The sequence below is a fragment of the Callospermophilus lateralis genome, chromosome 3, assembly GCF_048772815.1.
Source record: "Callospermophilus lateralis isolate mCalLat2 chromosome 3, mCalLat2.hap1, whole genome shotgun sequence".
Classification (NCBI taxonomy): Eukaryota; Metazoa; Chordata; class Mammalia; order Rodentia; family Sciuridae; genus Callospermophilus; species Callospermophilus lateralis.
In genome coordinates, this window is record NC_135307.1 from 12,402,160 (window position 1) to 12,423,264 (window position 21,105).

The 21,105-nt window shown below is 57.9% G+C and overlaps 1 protein-coding gene across 1 annotated transcript; it reads right to left on the reverse strand.

The window, feature by feature from the left end:
* Window positions 1–12,763: 12,763 nt before the first annotated feature.
* On the reverse strand, window positions 12,764–20,280 carry Ccdc197 (coiled-coil domain containing 197). The gene is made up of 7 exons (XM_077109010.1): window positions 20,186–20,280; window positions 19,456–19,538; window positions 18,101–18,279; window positions 16,846–16,974; window positions 15,806–15,922; window positions 13,068–13,374; window positions 12,764–12,906 (listed from the first exon to the last, which is right to left on the reverse strand). Exons 1-7 carry the CDS (start codon window positions 20,278–20,280, stop codon window positions 12,764–12,766), a joined length of 1,053 nt encoding a protein of 350 aa, XP_076965125.1.
* Window positions 20,281–21,105: the final 825 nt, after the last annotated feature.

Consider the following 21,105-nt stretch of genomic DNA (forward strand, 5'->3'; position numbering starts at 1 on the left):
AACCCAGTGAAGACTAGGTCCTCATTTGTCAAGCCTGAAGGGCTTTTAACTAAAATAGCAAACTGAAGTCTCCTGAAATATTAGCTGGCCCTCATTAATTCATAAACAAGGTCACATAAGTATAGTTTGCTCAAGATCAGACTAGACAAGCACTTAAGAAACATGTGTCCAATAACGTCAAGACACCTGCCACCCGTGTCTAGCCACTAATATTTTACCCCCTTCCGGCTCATGAGTCAGTAGGTTGCCATGCACCCAATTGATGTTTATTGAATGGCTGAATTTTCAGCATGGTTGACGCTGTGGCTCTGGAATTGTAGGGGTGTGTAGGAGGAACAGACGATGAACCAGGTGTGGGTGACTCACATTGGCAAGCTCATTATTATTGAGCCTCAAACGAGGAGCATTTGTCATTCGAAAATCCATTCACTTGACCCCTGGAGGAGCTACTGTGCTTATGGTGGGGGTGGGGGTACTCCGACATGCATACCCCAGGGCACACACCCATTTTAAGAGTACAGGTGCCAACTTGGTTGTACTTTGCCATGGTGTGAAAGCGATCACATTCGGTAGAAAAGATTCTTGGAGTTTTGAATTTTGATCTTTTCTGGGCTTGGAATATTCACCTGATACTGCTTTAGGATGCTGGGCAGCTCCCGGTCAACTGTGATCAGAAGGAAAAGTAACGGAGGCTCTGCCGAGTGCCGGGTGGCTAAATGGGGTGTGTGTGGATGGCGGGTGTGTTGAACAAACATCTGGCTTATCATCGTCTTGATTTCAGGTGTAACCCCATCATAAGGTGGGGGCATCTGTACTAGTACTTCCAGGAGACTATTCTCCTCCCCACCCTTACCCTGTGCCCCAGGCCCCAGGCTGGGCTTCTGGACAGACCAACACCTGTCTTCAATGGAGTATCATACAGTGAGTAGGGACCATGGGGTCAATAGAAGCTGAAGGAGCAGCAGCAATAGCATTTGTTTGCAGGTGGCCAGTGACACAGAGCACTCCCTGTTGGGCAGCGTCCCAAACTCTGAAGACATATTATCTTACTTGATTTTCTTAGTTCATGGGGGTAGATCCTGTTTTTACTATCCGTATTTTACAGATGAAGACACTGAAGCACAGAGAGATTAAGTTATTTGCCCAAATCTACACCGCATGCAAGCGATTTTCATTTAGTCCCAGGTGTCTGACTGCAGAGCTGGTTCTGAATTCGCTCTACCGGAGCCATATGCGTGGTTGTAGCCATATGCATGTTGTGCATGCCCCCATGGGCTTATTTGCTTTTTGGAAAGTTTCTGGCTTTGTGTTTTGCTTTGAGATGGGTCTCACTACATTGTCCGGGCTGGCCTTGAACTCCTGGGCTCAAGCCATCCTCCTGCGTCGGCCCACGTAGCTGGGACCACAGGCTGGTATTTTTTGTTTTGTTTTTTACAGCCAGGGAAGTGACAGGAGCAGCCCAGAGCTGCAGAGCTGCTGGGTAGGTAAGGCTGGACCCCTGGACTTCTGACTCCTCCTCCATTGCTCAATTCGGGATGTGTGAGGCCTCCCTCCTCCCTCTTTGGAGGAATGACTGAGCCAGGAGTGGCTTCATGGGGTGTGCTTTGGGGTATGGGTGAGACCATGAGTCACCTCAGTTCGCCCACTGAGGCTTCCAGAAGCCCTTAAACCAGCTGCATGAATACCTGAGCCCCGGGCCCACTCCTCCCGCCCCCCCAGCCCCGCAGCCCCAGGCTCCTCCTGGTGTGTGGAGGGAGCATGGACCGGAGTCCACAAGGAACACTGGGACCCTGGCTCTGGGTTCTGCCCTTCATGCTGTGTGTCCTCAGGCAACTCCCAGGTCCTCTCTGGGCTTCTTGTTTCTCTTTCAGTGAGCAGGTTGGACAATCTGGGTGGTTACAAAAAGTTTAATAGTAGTGAGGACTTCAAACAAAATGTCCTGAATCCCAATGTATGTGAAATGGAATCTTTCTTCCGTTGAAGCTCAAATGAACAAAGAATAGCGTCATCTCTCCCGACTCTAACTACTCAGGCTCCTCCCTGAGCTTGGTGAAGGGCTGATTAGAAGGGAGAAATGTTGACCAGCCTCCAGTCTGTCTTCAGGGTGGCTCAGAGTTGAGAATATGAGCAGGCTCTGGGGCTGCCCTGGGAGGGTCCATGGGTCCTGCCTGGGGTGAACCATGAATCGACTCCCCTCTCCCAGCACCCCTGCTGCCCAGCGTCCAGTGGGGGACAGAGGCCGTGGCTTCACCAGTCCTGGGGAGAGCGAGGCCTGGGGTGTCTCGTCCTCCAGCAGAGGACTTGGCCCCTGGCTGGGCCCCCCTGGGGCTGGGCTCTGCTGTCCCTGTGTCTGTGACTCATGGTCTGGCCTCCTAGGCCGGCCATATGCAGGCATCTCCCAGGTCGGACCCCTCACTCCCCACGTGGCCCCAGCGCGCCGTTCCTGTTCTCCTCCTGACTTCCCCACTTCTCAGGGGGCTTCGGAGGATGGCGTCCAGTGCCTAGAGCCTTCCCCGTGCCTTCCCACCTCTCAGCACCTGGCCCTCCCGAACGCCCGTCTCACAGGCTCTGCTTCTCAAATCCCACCTTCCTTCAGTCTGCCTCCTCCTCCAGGAAGCTTTCCCGGACTGGCCAGCAGCCATGAATCCCCCACTCCACCCCGTGGAGATTCTTGTCCTCTGAGGTGCTGACTCCTTGACACTGTGATTTGGAGGGGACAGCAGACATGGTGATGATGAGGGTGGGCAGTGCCACCAAACGTGTGCCAAGTTGCCTTGGCATCACCGCTTGGATGAGTCATCACACCTCTGAGCCTTGTTTCGGCGTCTGTAAAGTGGGGTGCCCTGACCCTGACCCTGTACTTGGTATCCAGTAAGTGCCCACTAAATGTGGCTTTGCTTGGTAGAGGCCTGGGGCCTGACTCTTGCTCACCCCTGTGACTAAGCCTGAGGGGACAGGGAACGCTGAGGCCTGAGAGCTGCCCTGTGACATTAGAAGGTGTAGATGCACAGGTGGCAGGAGGGCGCTCCTCCAGGCTGTGTCTGTGCCCGAAAGGGGGGGTCGCCTGCCCTCCCCCAGGTAATGAGGCAGAGCTGCTGCAGGGGAGGCTCAGGGGCCACCCTGTGTTGGGGGAGCCAGGGCAGCGCAGGCCCCTCCTGGGCTCTTCACCTGGTGCCATTTGGTGCTTGCTCTGCCCGGCAGCTGCAGGCTCCTCGTGCTCTGCCTGGGAACCAGGAACCCCCAGGGCAAAGCACTTGGCCCCTTGTGAAGTACAGGCCCTGCGTGGTTTGGAGTTTCCGTGGCCACAGGTCAGCGCTGACACCCCCTAGCCATGAGCTGGGACATGTTGGGTCTCTCCTGCTGGGAGATCAGAAAGAAGAGCTGGAGTGGCCTTCCTGGCCTCCCCCGGCCCCAGCCCCAGGGAGCAGGACCATGGGGCCCTGGGCTCAGCGGGTGCCCTAGCTCCCACCCCCAGGGGCAAGTCGGGAAAAGATCTTCCCAAGAAGAACAATGGGATCAGAGAAGGGGGAGGATGAGCTAGCTGAAAGGGAGAACTTTCTGGAATACGGCAGGGTAGAAGGAGTGTGTCAGAAGAGAGGCGGCTCCTGGGGTGGAACAGGAGACCCCCCCAGCCACATGTCACCCACTGCATCATCAGAGGAAAGGCGTGAGCTGCCTGTACTGTTGGGCCCTGGCCTGGCAGAGACCCTTGTCCTGCCCTTGAGGACACCGGGTGGCTCAACAAGGAGTGTGGCCATCGGACCCAGGACAGGTCATGCCATGCCTTTTTCTGCACTGAAGGAGCTGCCCAGACCGCACAGTCACCATGGGGGGGAGGAGGGAGAGGGAGCCCCCCAGGGAGGGAGACTGGCTTCTTCCCAGGGAGATGGGCACGCAGGCCGAGTCCACCAAAGGAGCGAGGCTTCCTGCGCCCCGAGAGCCTGCCGGCACAAACAGCTGCTCGGGCCTTTCAGAAGTGAGGCAAGAATCCTGGAGGAGAAACAGTTGCCCAAGGCAGTTAGCCCCACCCAGTGCGGTTCCTCTGCTGCGAAAACAGGGCCCACAGCCCCAGAAGGACAGTGAGGGGCCAAGTTCCCAGAGAACTGCCCGGCTGTGAGCTCGGGGGCCTGGGCTCTGAGTTCAGAGAGCAAGGGCTGCCTGCTGAGTGCCTCCTGGGCCAGGTGACAGATGCCCCTGGCTTCCACAGTGGGAGGAGCCTTGGCATGGTCTCTGGAAAGCTGAGGTCAGTGGGAGGTTCCGGGGTCCTGTCTTGGCTCCCCTGTGGTGGGGACACAAAGTCCTGTTGCTTTGTGTCCCCAGGGACCCTCCCCGCTCTCCTGAGCCCTTGAGTAACACTCCTTTGAGGATGGAATGGACCAAGCCACTCACCTCTAACCAACAGCGCACAGCTGCCACCAGAGCAGGGCACAGCCTGTCTCCGCGGTCGGCCTGCCCCGCTGGCCGTGCTGTCCCTCAAGAGCAGGCCGCCAGGAGGGTCTCCTGCAGGAACCAGCTGAAACCAGCCGGGTGCAAGATGGCTGCCCACGCCTCTAACAGACCCGAGCCTCCTTATCATCTAATCTCCATGCCAAATGACACCCAGCAGGGCCAGGACCATTGACTATCGCCATGGTAGCGGCCAGCAAGGACCAGACAGGGAAAGACACCAGGTGGTGCCTGGATGCCGAAACTGCACCCCCTTCCTGAAAATTAGTGCCACCCCTCCTGCGAAGCTCTGCAGCCGTGTCTGGCTCTGCCACCCCTGGGGGTGGGGAGTTGGTCCCCGAGCCAGGCTCCTGCTGCCCCCTTCTTTGGCCACGGAGTAAAACTTTGCTGCCGATGCTGGACTTCAGACCTGTTCTTAGCTCCACAAAACCTGCGGGGAAAGGACCCTCCTGTGAGGCTCTCCCTCGCAGCGGGGCTGCCTTCTGTTGGCCACACAACCACGGTGACGGAATGTCATTGCCAAGATTAGGTTCCCAAAAGCCCGTGGCCTGGCTTGCTCGGTCCCCTTGCTCTCTCACCTTCTCATGAAGTGAGCAGATCCGGGTGACCCTCTGGAGGCCCTCAACCACTAGCCTATGAGAACCTCAGCTCCCCACAGCCTCGCCCATGAGCCTGGTCTCCTCCAGATCCCCCGCTGAGCCTCCAGGGGAGACCACAGCTCTGGCCAGCAGCTTGACACTCATGGAGGACCCTGAGCCAGGGGACCCAGCTAAGCTGTGCTCAGATCCCTGCCTGGGGCACACTGGCTCTGCTGCACTCTGGGCAAATCCTCCCACAGTGTGCCATGACACAGGAGCCTTCCTGGCTGCCCGCCTGCCGTGGTCCCAGTCTTCAGCCTGCAGCCAGGGTTCCTCTGAACCCCACCAAATATCCCTCACTTTGGGCTCCTACACATTCCTTAAATTTCCACTTAGATATTAATTTCTTTGCTTAAGACTTTCTTTCGTGCATTCACCATTTGCTCTGTGCCTGTGTTCATCTGACACATTCACGGAGGGAGGTTCTGGGCCAGTGTGCGCGCTGGGTGCTGGTGTGTGGTCGGACGGAGCCTTTCTTCCTGAGAACTCCTCGAGGGAAGGGGCAAAGAGTCTGGGTGACGGAGTGGAGACTGAGCACGCAGCACTCTAGGGAGGGCGCCTTGGGGAGGGGCTGGGGCCAGGGGAGAGCTCTGCTTGGAGTGCTTCATGGCGGAGGAGGTGAAGCTTGAAGAGAGAACAGGGGAGGACACCAGGGCGGAAGGAGGCTGCCCAGAAGCACGTGGTAGGGTGACTTGCCCCCCGCCACTCCCCAGGGTCCTGCAGCGTGAGCTCAGTAGTGGCGGCAGGCAGCGGGCAGTGATGGGCGGCTGGCATCCCCAGCCCTGCAGGGGAGCTCAGAGAAGCAGAGAGCTGCCCCAGCCCTCCACATGGCCTGCCGTCCCCAGGTCCCTCCCTCCCTGGAGGGCGATGCCAGGCTCAGCCCCGCCAAGGAGAGCCACGCCTTCGGGCTCCGCCAGGCGCTGCCACCAGGGCACTTGTGAGAGGGCTCGGGCTGCCTCTCCCAGCTCCCAGGAGGTGCCCAGATGCAGGTCCTCAGCCACACTGAGCAGCAGGGCCTTCAGGAGCACACGCCTCCCTCGCTCCACCGGGGGACCGCCACTCAGACTCCACTACAGTCCTTCAGCCTGCAGTGGCCGAGAGCCCCCGCTGTGACAGGAGCCCTGGAGCCTGTCCCCAGGAGCCCTTGGCCAGGCCACAGCTCCCTGAGCCTCCTTTTCTCATGCGCACTAGGGAGCTGGCCTTCCCACGGGTTCCTGAGGAAAGTTGCTTCCGCCATGAGCTCAGCAAGGTGCCTGCATCCAGCAAGCGTCCAACGCATGCACGCTCTTCTTCTTATAGTTCTTCCTGAGATAGTGACAGCGCTCATTTTGGAAACTGACGCACTTGAGTGCTTGACGCCCATTAAAGGGAGGTAGGAGTCCGATGCCTCTGCTCAGGTGCCGGGTTTCTGTTCTCGAGACTATAAGGCTCAGGGGTCACTCCAGTTAAATTGGGCTGACTGGGTTGCACAAAATAACCACACAAGAGACCCAAATACCTTTTTCTTTGGGGGTGCTGTGACGGCTTCTCTGACCTTAAGGGTCTGCAGGAAGAGAGAGAGAGAGAGCACGCACTGACCCCTTTTATTGAGGAGAAGCTATTCAAATGAGGCAAGGGGTCAGGTTTCAGGGGGCTGAGTCTATCTTCATGATGCCACTGTCAGCAGGTTGACTGACACCTGGGTAGGCCACACCCAAGGGCACAGTAAGAGAAGGGGACACACACAAGGCACTTCCATGGAAGATTCTATCCTAAACAGGGCAAGGGGTTATATTACAAAGGAACAGGTGAGCGTAGCTTTACCCATGGGGCTGTAGCAAGACACACCCAAGCACAAAGATACCAACCCTCGAACCCAAGAAGGGTGGGGAAAGCTTAGCCACATTTCTGCGACTGAGCACCTCAGCACCCAGCCGGGGAGTGTAACTTAGTCACGTGTAAGGTTGGCCTCTCACACTCAGGGGCATGGGGATGGCACCAGGAGGCACGGTGGCCTGCCAGCAGCACTTGGGCACCCTATCTGGAAGCTCTCGCAGTGGGTGCCATCGGGAGCCCCGTTCACCACACCCCTCCACCCCCATCCAGCTCCAGCCAGGCACAGGGAGCCACCTCCAGCCCCCAGGTCTGCCCCTTCCACGGTGCCCAACAGCAGGGGCCCCGGGTGCCCACTCTTGCACTCTGTGGGTTCAGTGCCTCACACGAGACCGTGTCTGTGGAAAGCCCAAGCAGCTGCCCGTGAGGGGTGAGAGCCCCGGGAGGCTGAGGCAGGCAGAGGAACCCACAGGTGTGAGGATGTGGAGCAGTTCCCAGGGAGCGCCATGGGCCAGGCTGGCACCTGGAGCCTCAGAACACAGACCTCCAAGGGGCCCCGCCCTTCCTGACCCAGGGCAAGCGGGACAGGACATAGAGCCCTGTGTGAGGGGCAGGGGGGAAGGTTGGGGTGCCCGGCCCCTCCCCAGCTGGCCGTGGTAAGGAAGCCTCTTCCAGATGTTTCCTGGGGAGCAGAGTCAGAATAGGACACCGAGTTTCAAGGCTAGAGAGCGGGGGCGGGGGGGGGGGACCTACTCAGAGAGCAGCGGCCGGTGGAGGGGGCACCAGAGGTGACAGATGCACTTTGAGGAAAGAAAGTGTGCAGGTTCCAAGAGCCCTGAAGACGGCCGTGTGGGTGAAAGACCTGACAAGGAGCCCTGTTCTTGGGGACATCCAGCTTAGGGTCAGTGAGATGCAAAACAGTTGGTTTCCAATTTTCAAAAACAAAATGTATTTTATAAAAGTTAAACATGGAAACTTTGGAAAACATACAAAAGAAAAAGAATTATACGGAAGAAAATAGAAAACCAGAATCCTCTGATATAGAGCTAACTGCTATCACCTGTGGCAGAGTCTTTCCCTACTTCTAAGTACCCCAGCTTTCTGGGGTACACCATTCCTTCAGGTGGACTGACTCCCCGTGTGAGGGTGACTCTTAGTTTGGAGAGACATGGAATGTGAATGAGTATGTGGGTGTATCAGACAGTTATTGCTGTGTTACAAACAGCCCCAATCTTTCCCTGGCTTATACTCATAACCATTTATTTCTCTCTGATGGGCCTGTGGGTTGACCGATGACTGGATTATTCAGGTGAATCCATGTTATAGGTTGGCTCTGTGTCTGTTCCAGGTGGCCTTCATCCTCCTGAAACCAGGGAACATTCTCACCACAGTCAAGCTCACCGGTAGTGAGCTGCCCTGCACAGCCATGTTTTACACTTCAGCTAGTGTCATAATCCACTTGCATCTTATTGGCCAAAGCAAGTCACATGGCCAACTCAAAGTCAAGAGATGGAAATGCATACTCTGTCCACCAGGGGGCGCTGGCTCAAGGATGAGTGTATGTGACTCCAGGGTGGCAACTTGGGAACAATTATTCAACCTGCCACAATGGGTGAGTCTTGTATTTGCTACTGCCTCATAGAGCCAGGATCCCCTCTCTTAGAAGCAACTCTCTGGTGTACACCTGGCTCTGTGCACCTGCAGATTCAGAGCAACTGCCAATTGAGAATGTTTGAGAGAAACATGCATCTGTCTGGACATGCACAGACTTTTTTTCCTGTCATAGTCTCTAAACAATACAATAACTGCCCCCATAGCATTTACATGGTCATAAGCCATCTAGAGATGATTTAGAGGATACAAGAAGATGTGAGCAGGTTATATGGAAATACTACACCATTTTATATAAAGAACTTGAACATCCTTTGATTTGGGTATCTTTGGGGGTCCCGAAACGAATTCCCTGAGGATGCCAACAGTGTTTCTTTCTACTCTTTTTTTGGGGGGTGGGTGGGTACTAGGGATTGAACTCAGGGGCACTCAGTCACTGAGCCACATCCCCAGCCCTATTTTGTATTTTATTTAGAGACAGGGTCTCACTGAGTTGCTTAGGGCCTGGCTTTTGCTGAGGCTGGCTTTGAACTCGGGATCCTCCCGCAGCTTCCCGAGCCACTAGGATTACAGGCGTGTGCCACCGTGCCGGGCTCTACTCTTTTATACATATATTTTTTACTAAATTTGGCTTATGTTCTTCCTTCCTTTTTCCCACTTATTTTTATGCCCTGGAGAGAGTTTTCCTTAAACAGCTTTGAGAACATGTGATGGCTGCAGAATCATAAAGTTTTATCATAATTTCCAGGGCTTCCCTCTGGGGTATATATAGCATTTTTGGGCTGCTCTACACAGTGGTGTGAAGGACATCTTGGTAGAGAACCGTAGTCACCTCTGTCCGGAGCATATCTGTGTCTGCTTGCCCGGCACCTGGTCCTGTCTCCCTCTGATGACAGTGTCCTGATTTCCCTTTGGGGGAGCCCCTTCCCTTTCGCTCAGTCCATGGGGCTCACGTGGCACACACCACTGGCCCCAGGGGAATGGCTGCTAGCCATGGAAGATATTCCATCTCCCCAAAGCTCAAAAATTGGACCCCAATTAGAGAGGTTAGTTCAGGAATGGACCTGTAGACTAGGCCTGGCCAATGAGTCATTTGTGGAAAGGGGGACATGACCCAAGGTGACCCAATCATGGTGAATCCTGGGACTTGCTCAGGAGCATGTGGAAAGAGAGTATTTCTCCTTTCCCCTGACTCTGCCTTCAGAGCTTGCAGGGCCGAGGCTGCTGGGCGCCAGCTTGTCCATGCTGAGCCTGAGGATGAAGCCGGACGCCAGAGAGGACTCCGTTGACAGGTGCTCCTGGATGGAGCTGTGCTTCAAGCTAGACTCTCTGGTCTTTTACTCTGACAGCTCCATGCATCATCTTTTATCCTAAGCCAAGTTGAATTGGTCTCTCATTTGGAACCAAGTAGCTCTGGCTTTATTAACTTCAGTTCTTGAGCTAGGATTATAGAGCCAAGGGACATGAACCCTTTGGACCTCTTATCAAATGACTTTCCAGAGAGTTTATGCAAATAGGACTACAGTATCAGAGAGCCTATTTTACAAGCATTTGAATATTAGCTTAATTTTTTTTGATGGGCAAAAACTATATGGTTGAAACACTTTCCATGTTTGGAGAACACTTTTGTGATTTTCCTATGAAAGACTGGCAATGGTTTTGTTTTCATCTGTAAGAGCTCTGGAAATACCAGACATTTCCCCTGCTCATTGTTTTCAGTATCTGGATGTTTTGACGCGGTTCCGGTCTTCATGAGATCCGGCTGTCTGTGTCACTCATGCTGATCTCATGTTTCCAAGTCCTTCCCGACGATGACCACAAAATATGGACCAAAATTCCTCTTTAATGTTGAAATACCCAGTATTCCTCACTCTGGGATCTGGGAGCCGTCGGCACCGGAACCAGCCGGGAGCTTCCTAAAATTCCTGACTTCCGGGCCCCCACACAGATGCAGAATCTCTGAGAACTCAGCCCCGGGCACCTCTGTTTTCGGCAAGTGTCACAGGTGGCGTTAATGAACATTAAAGAGTGTTCAACCACCACCCAGAGGGACTGGGGTAGACTCCAGTGTGCAGGATGGGAAAAGGACACAGACGGACCCTCCCCCGAGAGCCGGTTTCCTAGGCCCAGCTTTGACGTCACCCCCTCCTCCAGCGTGGAGGGGGAGGTCCCCAGGCTCCAAGTTGCTCAAAGCTGGAATTTGTCGGCAGGTCTGGTCCTCAGAAATTGTCCTCTCCCCAGGCCTGGTGTGTCCTGGGGTCCCAGGGCCCAGCTGTGGGGTCAGGTGGGATGGACTTCCTCAGGGACATCACACTGCTTTTCCCTCCCCCCTCCTCCAGGGGGAGCTTTAAAGGGGCGGGGGCAGGGCAGAGAACTTTCTTGTCCCTGGACAGTGTGGCAACCCAGAAGGGCCAGCCCCAGCATTCTGGTACAGGCCTGTGAGTCCCGCCCCTCAAAGGGCAACTCCCTGGCTCCAGGCTGTTCAAGCTGGTCTTCAGGATGCAGGTCGCAGGCGCAGAACCCAAGGAGGAGACCAAAGTCTCTGAGAAGTGGAATCTCAAGAACAAGAACAGGCCTCGGGGACCTAGGGACCCGGTCAGAAGCCAGCCACCCCCAACCCTCACCCTGGTCAGTAGCCCTAGAGGGACCAGATTAATGGAGAGACGGAAGCTCCCCAATTTCAAAGCAGCTGCCAGTCCCCCCTGGACGGTGCACTCACTTCTGCCAAGACCCCGGGTCACACCCAGGCTGCCCTCTTTCCCCTTTCCCCTTTCCCCAGGGCCACGTAAATTCCCTCTTACCGACCACTCAGGGGACAGATTCAAGCGCACCTCCTGTCTCCCATCAACCTTGAATAAAGTGCCTTCAGCAGGGACCCGGGGCCAGAGTGCTGGCTTCTACGCAGGTAGGACTTTGAGCCCTGGGTCGAGTGCCCCACAGCCCCAGACAAGCAGCCCACTAGGTGCCCTGCGCCACCTGTCAATTCCATGGCCCAGGAGAGGCAGGGTCTCCTCAGAGAGCCAGCTGAGGGCATAGACTGATATCCCGGCCACCACACCCAGGACATGTCCTGTCATCCCCCAGCAGTGTGACAAAACATGGGAACCAGACCAGCAAATGCACAGCAGGCAGATGAAAGGGGACAGACAGGACAACCAGCCGTCCACAGAGCCCCGCAGGCACAGCCACAGAGCCAGAGATGGGCCTAGGGGACGCTGTTCTCCAGACCCTCCCAGGAGGCCAGACCAGCAGGTGGTTGTCCCCCAAACCCAGGTGCAGCCCCAGGACGCAGGTGGAAATCCAAAGTCCAGGCAGGGGTATCTGTGGCCCTGCTGGGGCAGATCCTGGGGCAGGTCTAGAGCAGAGGTTCTCAAGCTGTGCTCTGGGGACCCACAGCAGGGACATCACCCCAGGACTTGTGAGGAATGTGCACTGCAGGGTCCACCTCTGGTAAGGCCCACAGTCTGGCCTCAGCCCAACCCTCCACACTGGAAGCTTAGTGGGACGCACCCCTTAGATCTCTTTGGAAAGAGCAAGGGAGAAAGGGAACTGAGGGGCTCCACCCACGTCCCCGCATGGAAGCGCCTCACCGCAGACCTTTTTTCTCAAAAGTTTTTATTTTGAAAGAGGGTCTCCCTAAGTTGCTGGGGCTGGCCTCAAACTTGCAATCCTCCTGCCTCGGCCTCCCAAGTCACTGGGGTAACAGGCACAGCCACTGCACCCAGCCCTGGTTCTCTTTTCAAACTACTTTCAAGACCTGCCTGGGCTCCGCCTCCTACACGGTGCTTAGCCTCCTAATGAATTCAGGGCCAAGACCTGCTCAAGGTTCCCCACCCGTGCCTCCCTCGGGACCTGGAAGAGCGTGGACCCAGCTCCACTGGCCAAGCACCTGTTCTAAGCTGCCTGGTTTACAGATCATCTGCCCTTACCCTAAACCTTCAGCTGAATAAACGACGTAGGAGCAATAAATTGGCTTGACCTCATTGGCATGGCCCCAGAGGTCATTTGAGGGCCGTGGGGGTGGCTGCATGGCTTTGCCCTGGCGACAGCAGGAGGAAGCCAAGCCAGTGACTTCCACTTAGATGGACCTTCTCCAAGCTTGACCTGAGAACGTCGGGCTGCAGGGGGCCAGGTCAGGGACTCCCTGAGGCTTTTACAGGCCAGAGGGAGGCTTGCCCTGCCAGGTGCCCCCAGAGCAGCCTCCACCCTGACCCTCAGGGAGGGCGTGGAAGGCCCCCTACAGACTCAGCACCGCGTCAGGGATCCTGTCGCCTCCTGCGTGTCCCATGGCTGGTGGTGCTTTCCAGATTTGTTGGGACTCGGAGCTGGCAATAGCAAGCGGGCATCGGGGGCTCCGTCTCAGGAGCCACCTCACGGTGCAGGTCTGGAGCCAGGTTCTCTAGTGACAGTGAGAAACGCAGCCTGGGCTCCTGGGTGTGCGGCTGCCACCCGGGACCCCTGCTTGGCTGCCACCACCCTCTTCCTCTTCTCTGCTTGACCCAGGCAGGCCCCAACTCCATCCCTGCCACCCTTCCCAGCTGGCCCCAGGACCCTGCCCACCCCCTCTGCCCCCGCTCTCCCCTGCCCCCGTGGGCTGGCGGTGGTGAGAAAAGAGGCGAGGCGGGTACAGGACTGGTCCTGATGCTGTGGGCCCTGGGTGAGGGCTGGAGCACTCGGAGGCCTGGGCATCGAGAACGGGGGTCCGGGGGGTGCTGGGGGGTGGGTCCTGCATCTTTGGAAAGCTCCTGCAGGGCTTGGGGAAGCTCCTGGGCTCCGGGTCCTTGGCACTGTCCGCTGCCCAGCACTCTCTGGGTTCTGTGAGCAGTGAGTTCGTTCTCACCATCTCCATTTTTTCCAACATGAATTCCTGCAAAGGGACATCAGTCTCTCACCCAACAGGACTCTGGCCCCTGGACACCACCTTTCCAGGGACCAGAACACTGTCCTGTCTGAGGCTGGCCTGCATCTCCCACAACTCTCAAAAGGACGGGTGCAGTGCCTCTGGGAAAATGAGCAAACCGAGGCTGAGAGAGGTCGTGTGACTTGTCTGAAGTTGCACAGCCTAGGAGGGGCAGACGACTTCCTGAAAACGGCCACCTGCCCCTTCTCATTGCTCCCTCCAGGCTCCCACTAGACCGGGCCCTCTCCCTCTCTGAAGGACCAGGTGAGTCTTTCTCTGTCCCCACCTCCAAACCTGTCAATGCTGAGCACATTTGGGTGACTTCATTAGTGTTGGTTGAGGACTGACAGATTGACCCCGAGGCCTGATGTGATTGTTATGGGGGGGCCCTGGGGACCCCCTGACATTACCTTGTCACTTCTTCTGTTTTCTTGGGGAGAAAATTGAGTGAATACGCTGTGGCTACTTAGATGAACGTGCCCTTACTCAGCAGCGACGTTCCTACAGCACGTGAAGGAGTCACAACCTGGGGCTGCCAGCCAGACAGACCAGCTGGATGTGCCCCAAGTCGAGTCTCATGGCAGCCTGGAATTGGCCTGAAAGACTCCTGTGACAAGTCCCTCTCAAGGGGACTCTTGCTGGCTGCTGCTGACAGGGGACCCCAGAGAAGAGCCCTGCCCATAGGTGCCCCGAGCTAGGAATCCTGGGACGGGGCGTCTCCCTGAGCCGGCCTCCAATGCCGGGAGCAAGTCTGGATGCAGGATGGAGCCAGAGCAGAAGAGGAGGGACAGGAGGGGGAGGGTCCCCTCGTGCCACTGAGCCTTGGTGCCCATCCCCCACCCTGGGCACCAGACTTGCCTGGGGACTGAGGCACTGGGGCCTGGCGGAGCCCAACTCCAGCACTTACCCAAGGGCTGGAGTCACTCGGGGTGGAGTCTTGCCTAATGTGTGCCAGGCCCTGGGTGACCCCCATCATACCCCCCCCGCCCCCAATCACTAGAGCCACAGCATCAGGACAAGTGGTGCTGACCAAAGAAGAGACGTTAGGCCAGGTGCAGTGACACATGTCTGTGATCCCAGGGGCTCTGGAGGCTGAGGCAGGAGGATCGCGAGTTCAAAGGCAGCCTCAGCAACTGTGAGGCTCTAAGCAAGTCAGTGAGACCCTGTCTCTAAATAAAACAAAATAGGGCTGGGGTGAGGCTCCGTGGTCCAGTGGCCCTGAGTTCAATCCATGATACCCCCCTCCCCCCCAAAAAAAGAGGAGAAGACATGTAAATCCATGGACCAGAGCTGAGCAGACTTCCTGTTCACAGTCGACTGATCTCTGACGGAGTTACAAGACGATTCAATGGGGGAAAGAATTGTGGTTTTTTTTTTTAAAGAAAAAATGGCATCAGGACAAGAGGCCAGCTTCCTGCAGAAGGATGGAGTTGGAGCCCCGCCCCACACGGGTCAAAATCTGGAGAGCAAGATGGCCACACACCAGAAATAGGTGTGAATCTCGAGGCCTTGGCCGAGGACTGGTTTCTCAGACACGACCCACAAAGCACCAGCAAACAAACAACCAAAGTGGAAACATTGGATCATCAACATTTAAAAAATCTGTGCTTCCAAGAACACCATTAGAAAGGTAAAAGACTCTCTCAAGTAATGAATGGAGAAGAACAAATGTGCCTTATCCACACAGTGGAGTACTACCCAGCCATAAACAGTGACGAAGGAGTCGATGCAGGCTACAATGTGGCCGAACCTCAAGAACGCGGGGCTGAGGGAAAGCAGCCAGATGTCAAGTGCATGTTCTGGGGAGACAAACGTGTTCTGGAGCGTGTGATTCTGAGTGTGCTGCAGACACTGAAGCATCTGCTTCATTTGGTCCCTGCAGGAGCAACCACAAGAGGGACCAGAATGAACTTGGCTGAGCTTGGCTCAGCATTGAGGTTTCGACTGAAGATCCAGTGCAGACGGCCCCTCACTCCCTAGAACTCCTCCTTCTGGGGCACTCGTGTGTGTAATTGTGTGACCCTACCTGGGTCTGCGCGTGTGCGAGTGTTCAGGTGTGTCTGTGTGTCACGAGTATTGTTGGTGTGCAAAGAGCGTCATCCATGTCTGCATTGTGTGTATGCTGTGTGAGTGTGTGTGTGTGTGAGTGTGTGTGTGGGGTGACGTCCAGGGGGCTGCACATTAAGATCAGGCCCGACAGGAGTTCCCCTGTGCACCCACCCTGACCCGTCACCTGATGGGGCTCAAGTTCATTGACCGACTCGGGGGCCTTGGGTCCTAAGCACGGGACCACGTAGCCGTGAGGGAGGGCTGGTGGGGGCCGTGGGTGCAGGCCCAGGACGGGCTCAGGCAGGAGGCCTGCAGGGGGTGGGGGGCAGTGGCCAGCCCCTGGCCTCACCTTAATCCAGTCGAGCTTGGAGAAGAGGCCCAGGCTCTCGGGCACTCTGTGGGCTGCGCGGCTGCACTGCCGGGCCATGTTGTCCACGGTCAGTTGCAGGTAGTCCAGCAGCTCGCCCTGCAGGAGGAGGACGGAGGCTCAGGCCCCACCAGCTGCCCGCCCCTGCCCCAGCTCACGCAGGCCTGAGTGTCTGGAGCCTGGAGCCTCCTCCGCCTGCCTGTATTCTGCTCCCGGGGCTTGGAAGAGCCTCTCCCCCCAGAGCCCAGGTCCTCCTCTCAGAGGAGACATCTGCGCGTCTCCCCAGGGGCAGGGGGCTGCGGGTGGGCCTAGAGGAACCCGAACCTCCAGCACCACGGTCAGGTGCCGCAGCCAGGACTCCACGACTGTCCAGTCCAGCTGCCGCCACAGCCAGCCCGCAGGTCTTGCCCACCCAGGTCCCACAGGCACAGTCCACGGGGCCAAGAAGTCCCGCACTCACTCAGTGACCGCATCCTGCCAGGGGAGGGAGCCTGGGCGGGGTGGGTGCAGGCTGTTGGCTCTGGCTACAGCGAGGACCCGGGGCTCTGGGGGGAGCTAGCCACATCCCTGAGGCCAGCAAGGGGCGGAGCAGAGCTGGACACCCTGGTGCCTGGCCAGGACTTTGGCCCTGTGCTCAGCACAGCCAGGCCTACGACGTTGCACAGTAACTCACCTAAAATGCCATTATTGGCCAAAAAAATCACATAAGGTTTGACTACGGCCTGGTACAATCCCAGGCCCTGGGACAGGCCAGCGGGCCCAGTCCTGCTTCTCCACGGAGCTCGGTCCTTAACTGTCTGTCTCCCCGTCTTAGCTGAGGAGAGACAGGTGGTGTGTGCGTGTGTGTGTGTGTGTGTCTGTACTTGTCTCTGTATGTCTGTGTGTGCGTCTGTCTGTGTGCCGGTGTGTATGTCCATGTTTCTCGGTGTCTCTGTGTCTGTGTCTGTCTGTCTGTCTGTGCTGGGGGGATGGTTGGTTGAGGAGGCAGGGGTGCCACCCCCCGGCCAGCAGACAGGACTCACATTGTATTTCCGGATGTGTGGATGTGGGTCCACGCCCACGTCTTTCTGGTAGCTGATGCTGTGTTTCAGCCTCTGCCACTGCGTGCTGTGACACTTCTTCTGCAGCTGACACAGCTGGATCTTGAGGCTCTGGGGTGAGAGGCCTGGGTCATCGTGGGGCAGCAGACTCTTGGGGGCATCTGCCTGGGCCACCCCGAGAAGCTCCCTGCCCACTGTGGTCTGAGTGGCTGGGGCTGCTCCTGCTGTACCCGGGAGACGCGGGAAGGGCCTGCCCAGGCCTGATGTCCCTCGCCCGAGCCAGAGCCGGCAGGCTGCGTGCTCCAGCCTTGACCTGCTGGGCGGCACCGGGACCCAGCTGGCCCCGGCCCTGGCCCAGCCGGACTCTGGGCTGCGAGCGGGGAGACGCGGGGCAGACACAGCCTCACTTCTCTGGCCTTTCCTTTCCTTGCTTCAAAAATGAGAACAGCACGGCTGCGACTGAAGGCAAAACTTAAGCCCCTTCCCCAAATATGAGTGGTTCGGATGAGGGCCGTTTCCACGCAGTGTTCTGAGCTATTAGAGGTAACAGGGAAGGGACCCAGGGAACAGGATTCCACCTCGTGGGTGAGGACAGGATTCAACCGACCCTTGCTTGATCTCCTCTCAAGTCTCCCAGGAATAACAGCCCTGCCTGCAGGTGCTGGAGGGAGGCTTAAATGAGATAAAGCTCATTTAGTTGCTTCTCCCAGTGTCCGGCACCTGCGTGGATCCCGCCCTCAAAGGAAAAGAAACTACCAAGTGGCATAGTTTTGCAGCACTGCCACTAGGGGGCAGAGACGCTCCGAACATCCCACAGTGGCCCTCTGGGACAAACCAAGCAACTGGTCACACTTCCTCACATGGCAATGGCAGTATAGGCTCCATGACGCCTTGCCTTTGCTGGGTGGGCTCCCCCGCGGACGTGTGCCCCCTCCAGCAAGAGCACTTCATGTGACACAGTTTGTGTTTGGTGTCCCACGAGAGGGTGTGTCGGCCCCATTTGACAGACAGGGAGACTGAGGCTCAGACAGGACACAAACGCTGCAGCTGGTCAGGGGTGGCCTGGGATTGGAAGCCCAGTCTGCCTACTCCAGAGCTCTTGGATTTCCTACGCCACGGAAGGCCCTTGAAGCACAGGCAGAGTGACGGTGGGGAGGAGACCCAGGTCCCCTGGGGTGGACAGGAAATGGGTCCCCAGCCGCTCTGGCTGGGGTGACCGGCTCCAGGTGGCACTTACCGGCACCAGAGTCCTGTGGCCCTCCTCCAGGAACTCCAGGCTCTGGAGGAGGGCCTGGTTCATCTGGGAGAAGGTGTCCAGGCACTTCCGGGCCTCCTGGCTGGCCGTGAGGAGCCGCCCGTAATGCCGCACCATGGCCTCCACCAGGGCCGACTCCGGCTCCTCCCGAAGGCTGCTGTCTGTGGGGACAGGGAGGGTGGCGGGGCGGGCGCTGACCAGGTGGGTGGGGTGTCTGCTGCTGAGCCCCGAGTTGAGCAGCCCCACACCCGCCCTTGGCTTGGCACCCGAGGCCCTGCCCCAGCCACCCCCGCAGCAGCCCTGCCACCTCCTGCATGGGACCCACCAGCCCCAAACCTGCCACTGTGCCCCGGGGCTGCAGCCCTGTGCCTGCTCTTTGCTGAGTCCATCTGAGCCCCAAGAGAGGTGGCCTCCTCTGTGAAGCCTTTTCTGACCCTCAGGCGGGGTTAGGGCTCCCATGGCCCTGAGCACAGCGGCTGTGAAGGCGGATGGATGAGAGGCTGCACCTAGCCCACCACTTCCTGGCTGTGTGATCTTGGGCAAGCTCCTTACCCTCTCTGAACCTGGGTAGCACAGTAGCCCAAGGCTGGGAAGGAGGTGTCATAAAGATTTGCTAAAGAGCTTACCACAGAGTAAATACTTAATCAATGTTGACCATTATTTTTTGTTTTTGATAATATTAAAATAAAAAATAATCAAAGTTTTTGTCTCCCCTTTTCTAATGAACTTCCAGCACTTATGACAGTGGACCCTGGAACAAATTATGATAAGACAAAATCATGCCGTATCCCCTTCAAGCACCCACTCTTAGTCCACAATAGCAAAACCAAAACGCCACAGACAGGCAAAATACCGCTGTCCTCCAGTATCCCAGGGGCATTCTGGGACCCCCGTGGACACCCAAATCTGAGGCTGCCCAAGTCCCTGATGTGAGATGACGTTGCTTCAGCTAGAACCCGCAGGTCCCGTGTGGCCTTGAAATCTGAGTAATGCCTGAGGACGAGAGGGTCCCTGAGCTGTGGCCTGTTGCTCAGGAGCCAGGGCCAGGCGGGGCGTTGGGCTGGGTGGGATTTGTGCGTGGTCTGGACCTGGGGTCGGCCGGGTCTGCGGGTGTGCAGAGGCCCGTGGCGGTTGTCCCCGTGGCTCACGTGGCTGGGCGTGGAACGCGGCCCTGGGCTCCTCGTGCGGAGGAATCAGTCTATTTGGTCCCCGTCACTGGAGCTGTTTCCATTAGCCTGAGAGCCAGGACGAGCCGGGGCCCGGGCGGGGACCAGGAGGGGGACGCGGCCCTTCTCAGCCACGGTGGTGGCCTTTCCCGGTCAGCAGAGGCGCCGTACCTTTGGGGATCTTCTCGAGGACCTTCATCAGGTAGTCCTCAAACACCTTGTGCCTCTGCACAGCTCTCTTCAGCTTCCTCTGCCTGTGGGGCCAGAGGCAAGGACGTGGCGTGGGACCCCGTCCTGCATGGCCCCTTGCCAGGGCCACCTCTGTGGGCCCCTGCTGGGCCCTGTGCTGAGCTGGCCACTTTCTGCCCATCAGTCGGCCACGGGCCTCTCATCCCGTCTTACTGCTGAGCAAACTGGGTCCCAGACAGGCGCAGGGAGCGGGTGGGCAGCCGCCTCTGTCTGGTGTGGCCTACAGACCCCTCCTGGGGGCGGGGAGGTGGTGGCCACGGCCCGTCCAGGAGGCAGACCCCCCCACCCTGGCCAGGTGCGCCACCTCCCTGGGCCTGGGTTCTCCGTGGGCAATGGTGGAGAGAAGCCCCACAGCGGGCCAGGACGCCCTGTGCTGAATCTGGGAGGAACTTTAAGCAAGCAGCGTCCAGTAGGTGGCCTACCTGGGCCCCGTCGAGGTCAGCGCTGGAGGGCAGAGGGCAGGGCAGGGCCAGCCCCAGTCTGCCTCTGCAAACAGGGGCTGTAGTGGCTTCTCGGAGTGACCCCCAGGGACTCAGGCAAGCCCCTCTACCTCTCTGGGGCAGTTCTGCACGTCCTGGCCACTGGGCTCACTGTGGGTAGCGCTGGGGCTGGGGCCAAGGCAGGGCACAGCAGGCCCTGGGACAACACGTACTTGGCCTGCAGCTGGCAGAGCTCCTGCAGCAGCACCTGCAGGTCCCCGTCCTTGTCACCAGGATCGCTTGGGTCAGCTCCTTGGGCTGTGTCCATGGCACCAGAATTGCCCCTCAGCACCCCAGGCCACGCGGGATGGAGGAGGGGTGGCGGGTCAGAATGGTCACAGCAGTGGCTTCCTCCTCCTGCTCCCGCCAGTCCTCTGCAGCCGGTTAGCAATCCCGCTACACAGGGAAGGAGACGAGGCTCAGAGAGGGCTGGGACCCACTCAAGGTCACACAGCAGAACTGGGTTTGGACTCTGGGCTCATTGAATCTGAAGTCCAGGGCCTTTGGGATATAGGACTGAGAGTGCCGCTCTGCAGTGGCATTATCACCCCGGCCACCTCACAACTGGTAGGACCCCATGAGCCCCAGATCTTCCAAGAGGGACTGACTTCCAACAGCATCTGGGAAAGAGGTGGGGCTGAGAGCAGGGCTGGCTCAGGGGGCAGCCGTGTGGGGAGGGCCCTCATGACAGCTCCATGCCCACCGCCCGCCCACCCAGTGGGCACCACTCATGCGCGCCTGCTGGAGAGCTGGGCTGGGGCTGAGATGCACACCTCCAACGAGCTGCAGGGACCCTGCACGGCAGCACCAAGGGTTCCCAGGGGAGCAAGGGCGACTGCCTCGGCCACCTGCTGGGCCAGCCGAGTGCCTGGGGGGAGCAGCGAGCGGGGGCAGGGCTGGGCAGCCTGTCCACCGCCTGGCATTGGAGGAGCGGGGCCCAGCTGACTCTCCTGCTCTCCCAAGCTCGGAGCCACAGCCAGCTGTGACATCACAATGCTGGCTCTGTCCTCAGGACAGACCTGTGTGGAGAACCAGAGTCACCATGTCCTGTGGCCCCTGCCCCTGCCCTGCCCTCCTGGCTCAGTTCCATGGA

What these genes read in the sequence shown, in the direction of transcription:
- Ccdc197 (XM_077109010.1), bottom strand. Translation starts at nt 20,280, where the DNA reads ATGGACACAGCCCAAGGAGCTGACCCAAGCGATCCTGGTGACAAGGAC. An exon ending in CTCTGCCAGCTGCAGGCCAA is followed by an intron (nt 19,539 to 20,185) that starts GTACGTGTTGTC and finishes CTGGCCCCACAG; the next exon opens with GCAGAGGAAGCTGAAGAGAG. An exon ending in CCAAGCTCGACTGGATTAAG is followed by an intron (nt 13,375 to 15,805) that starts GTGAGGCCAGGG and finishes GTCCCTTTGCAG; the next exon opens with GAATTCATGTTGGAAAAAAT.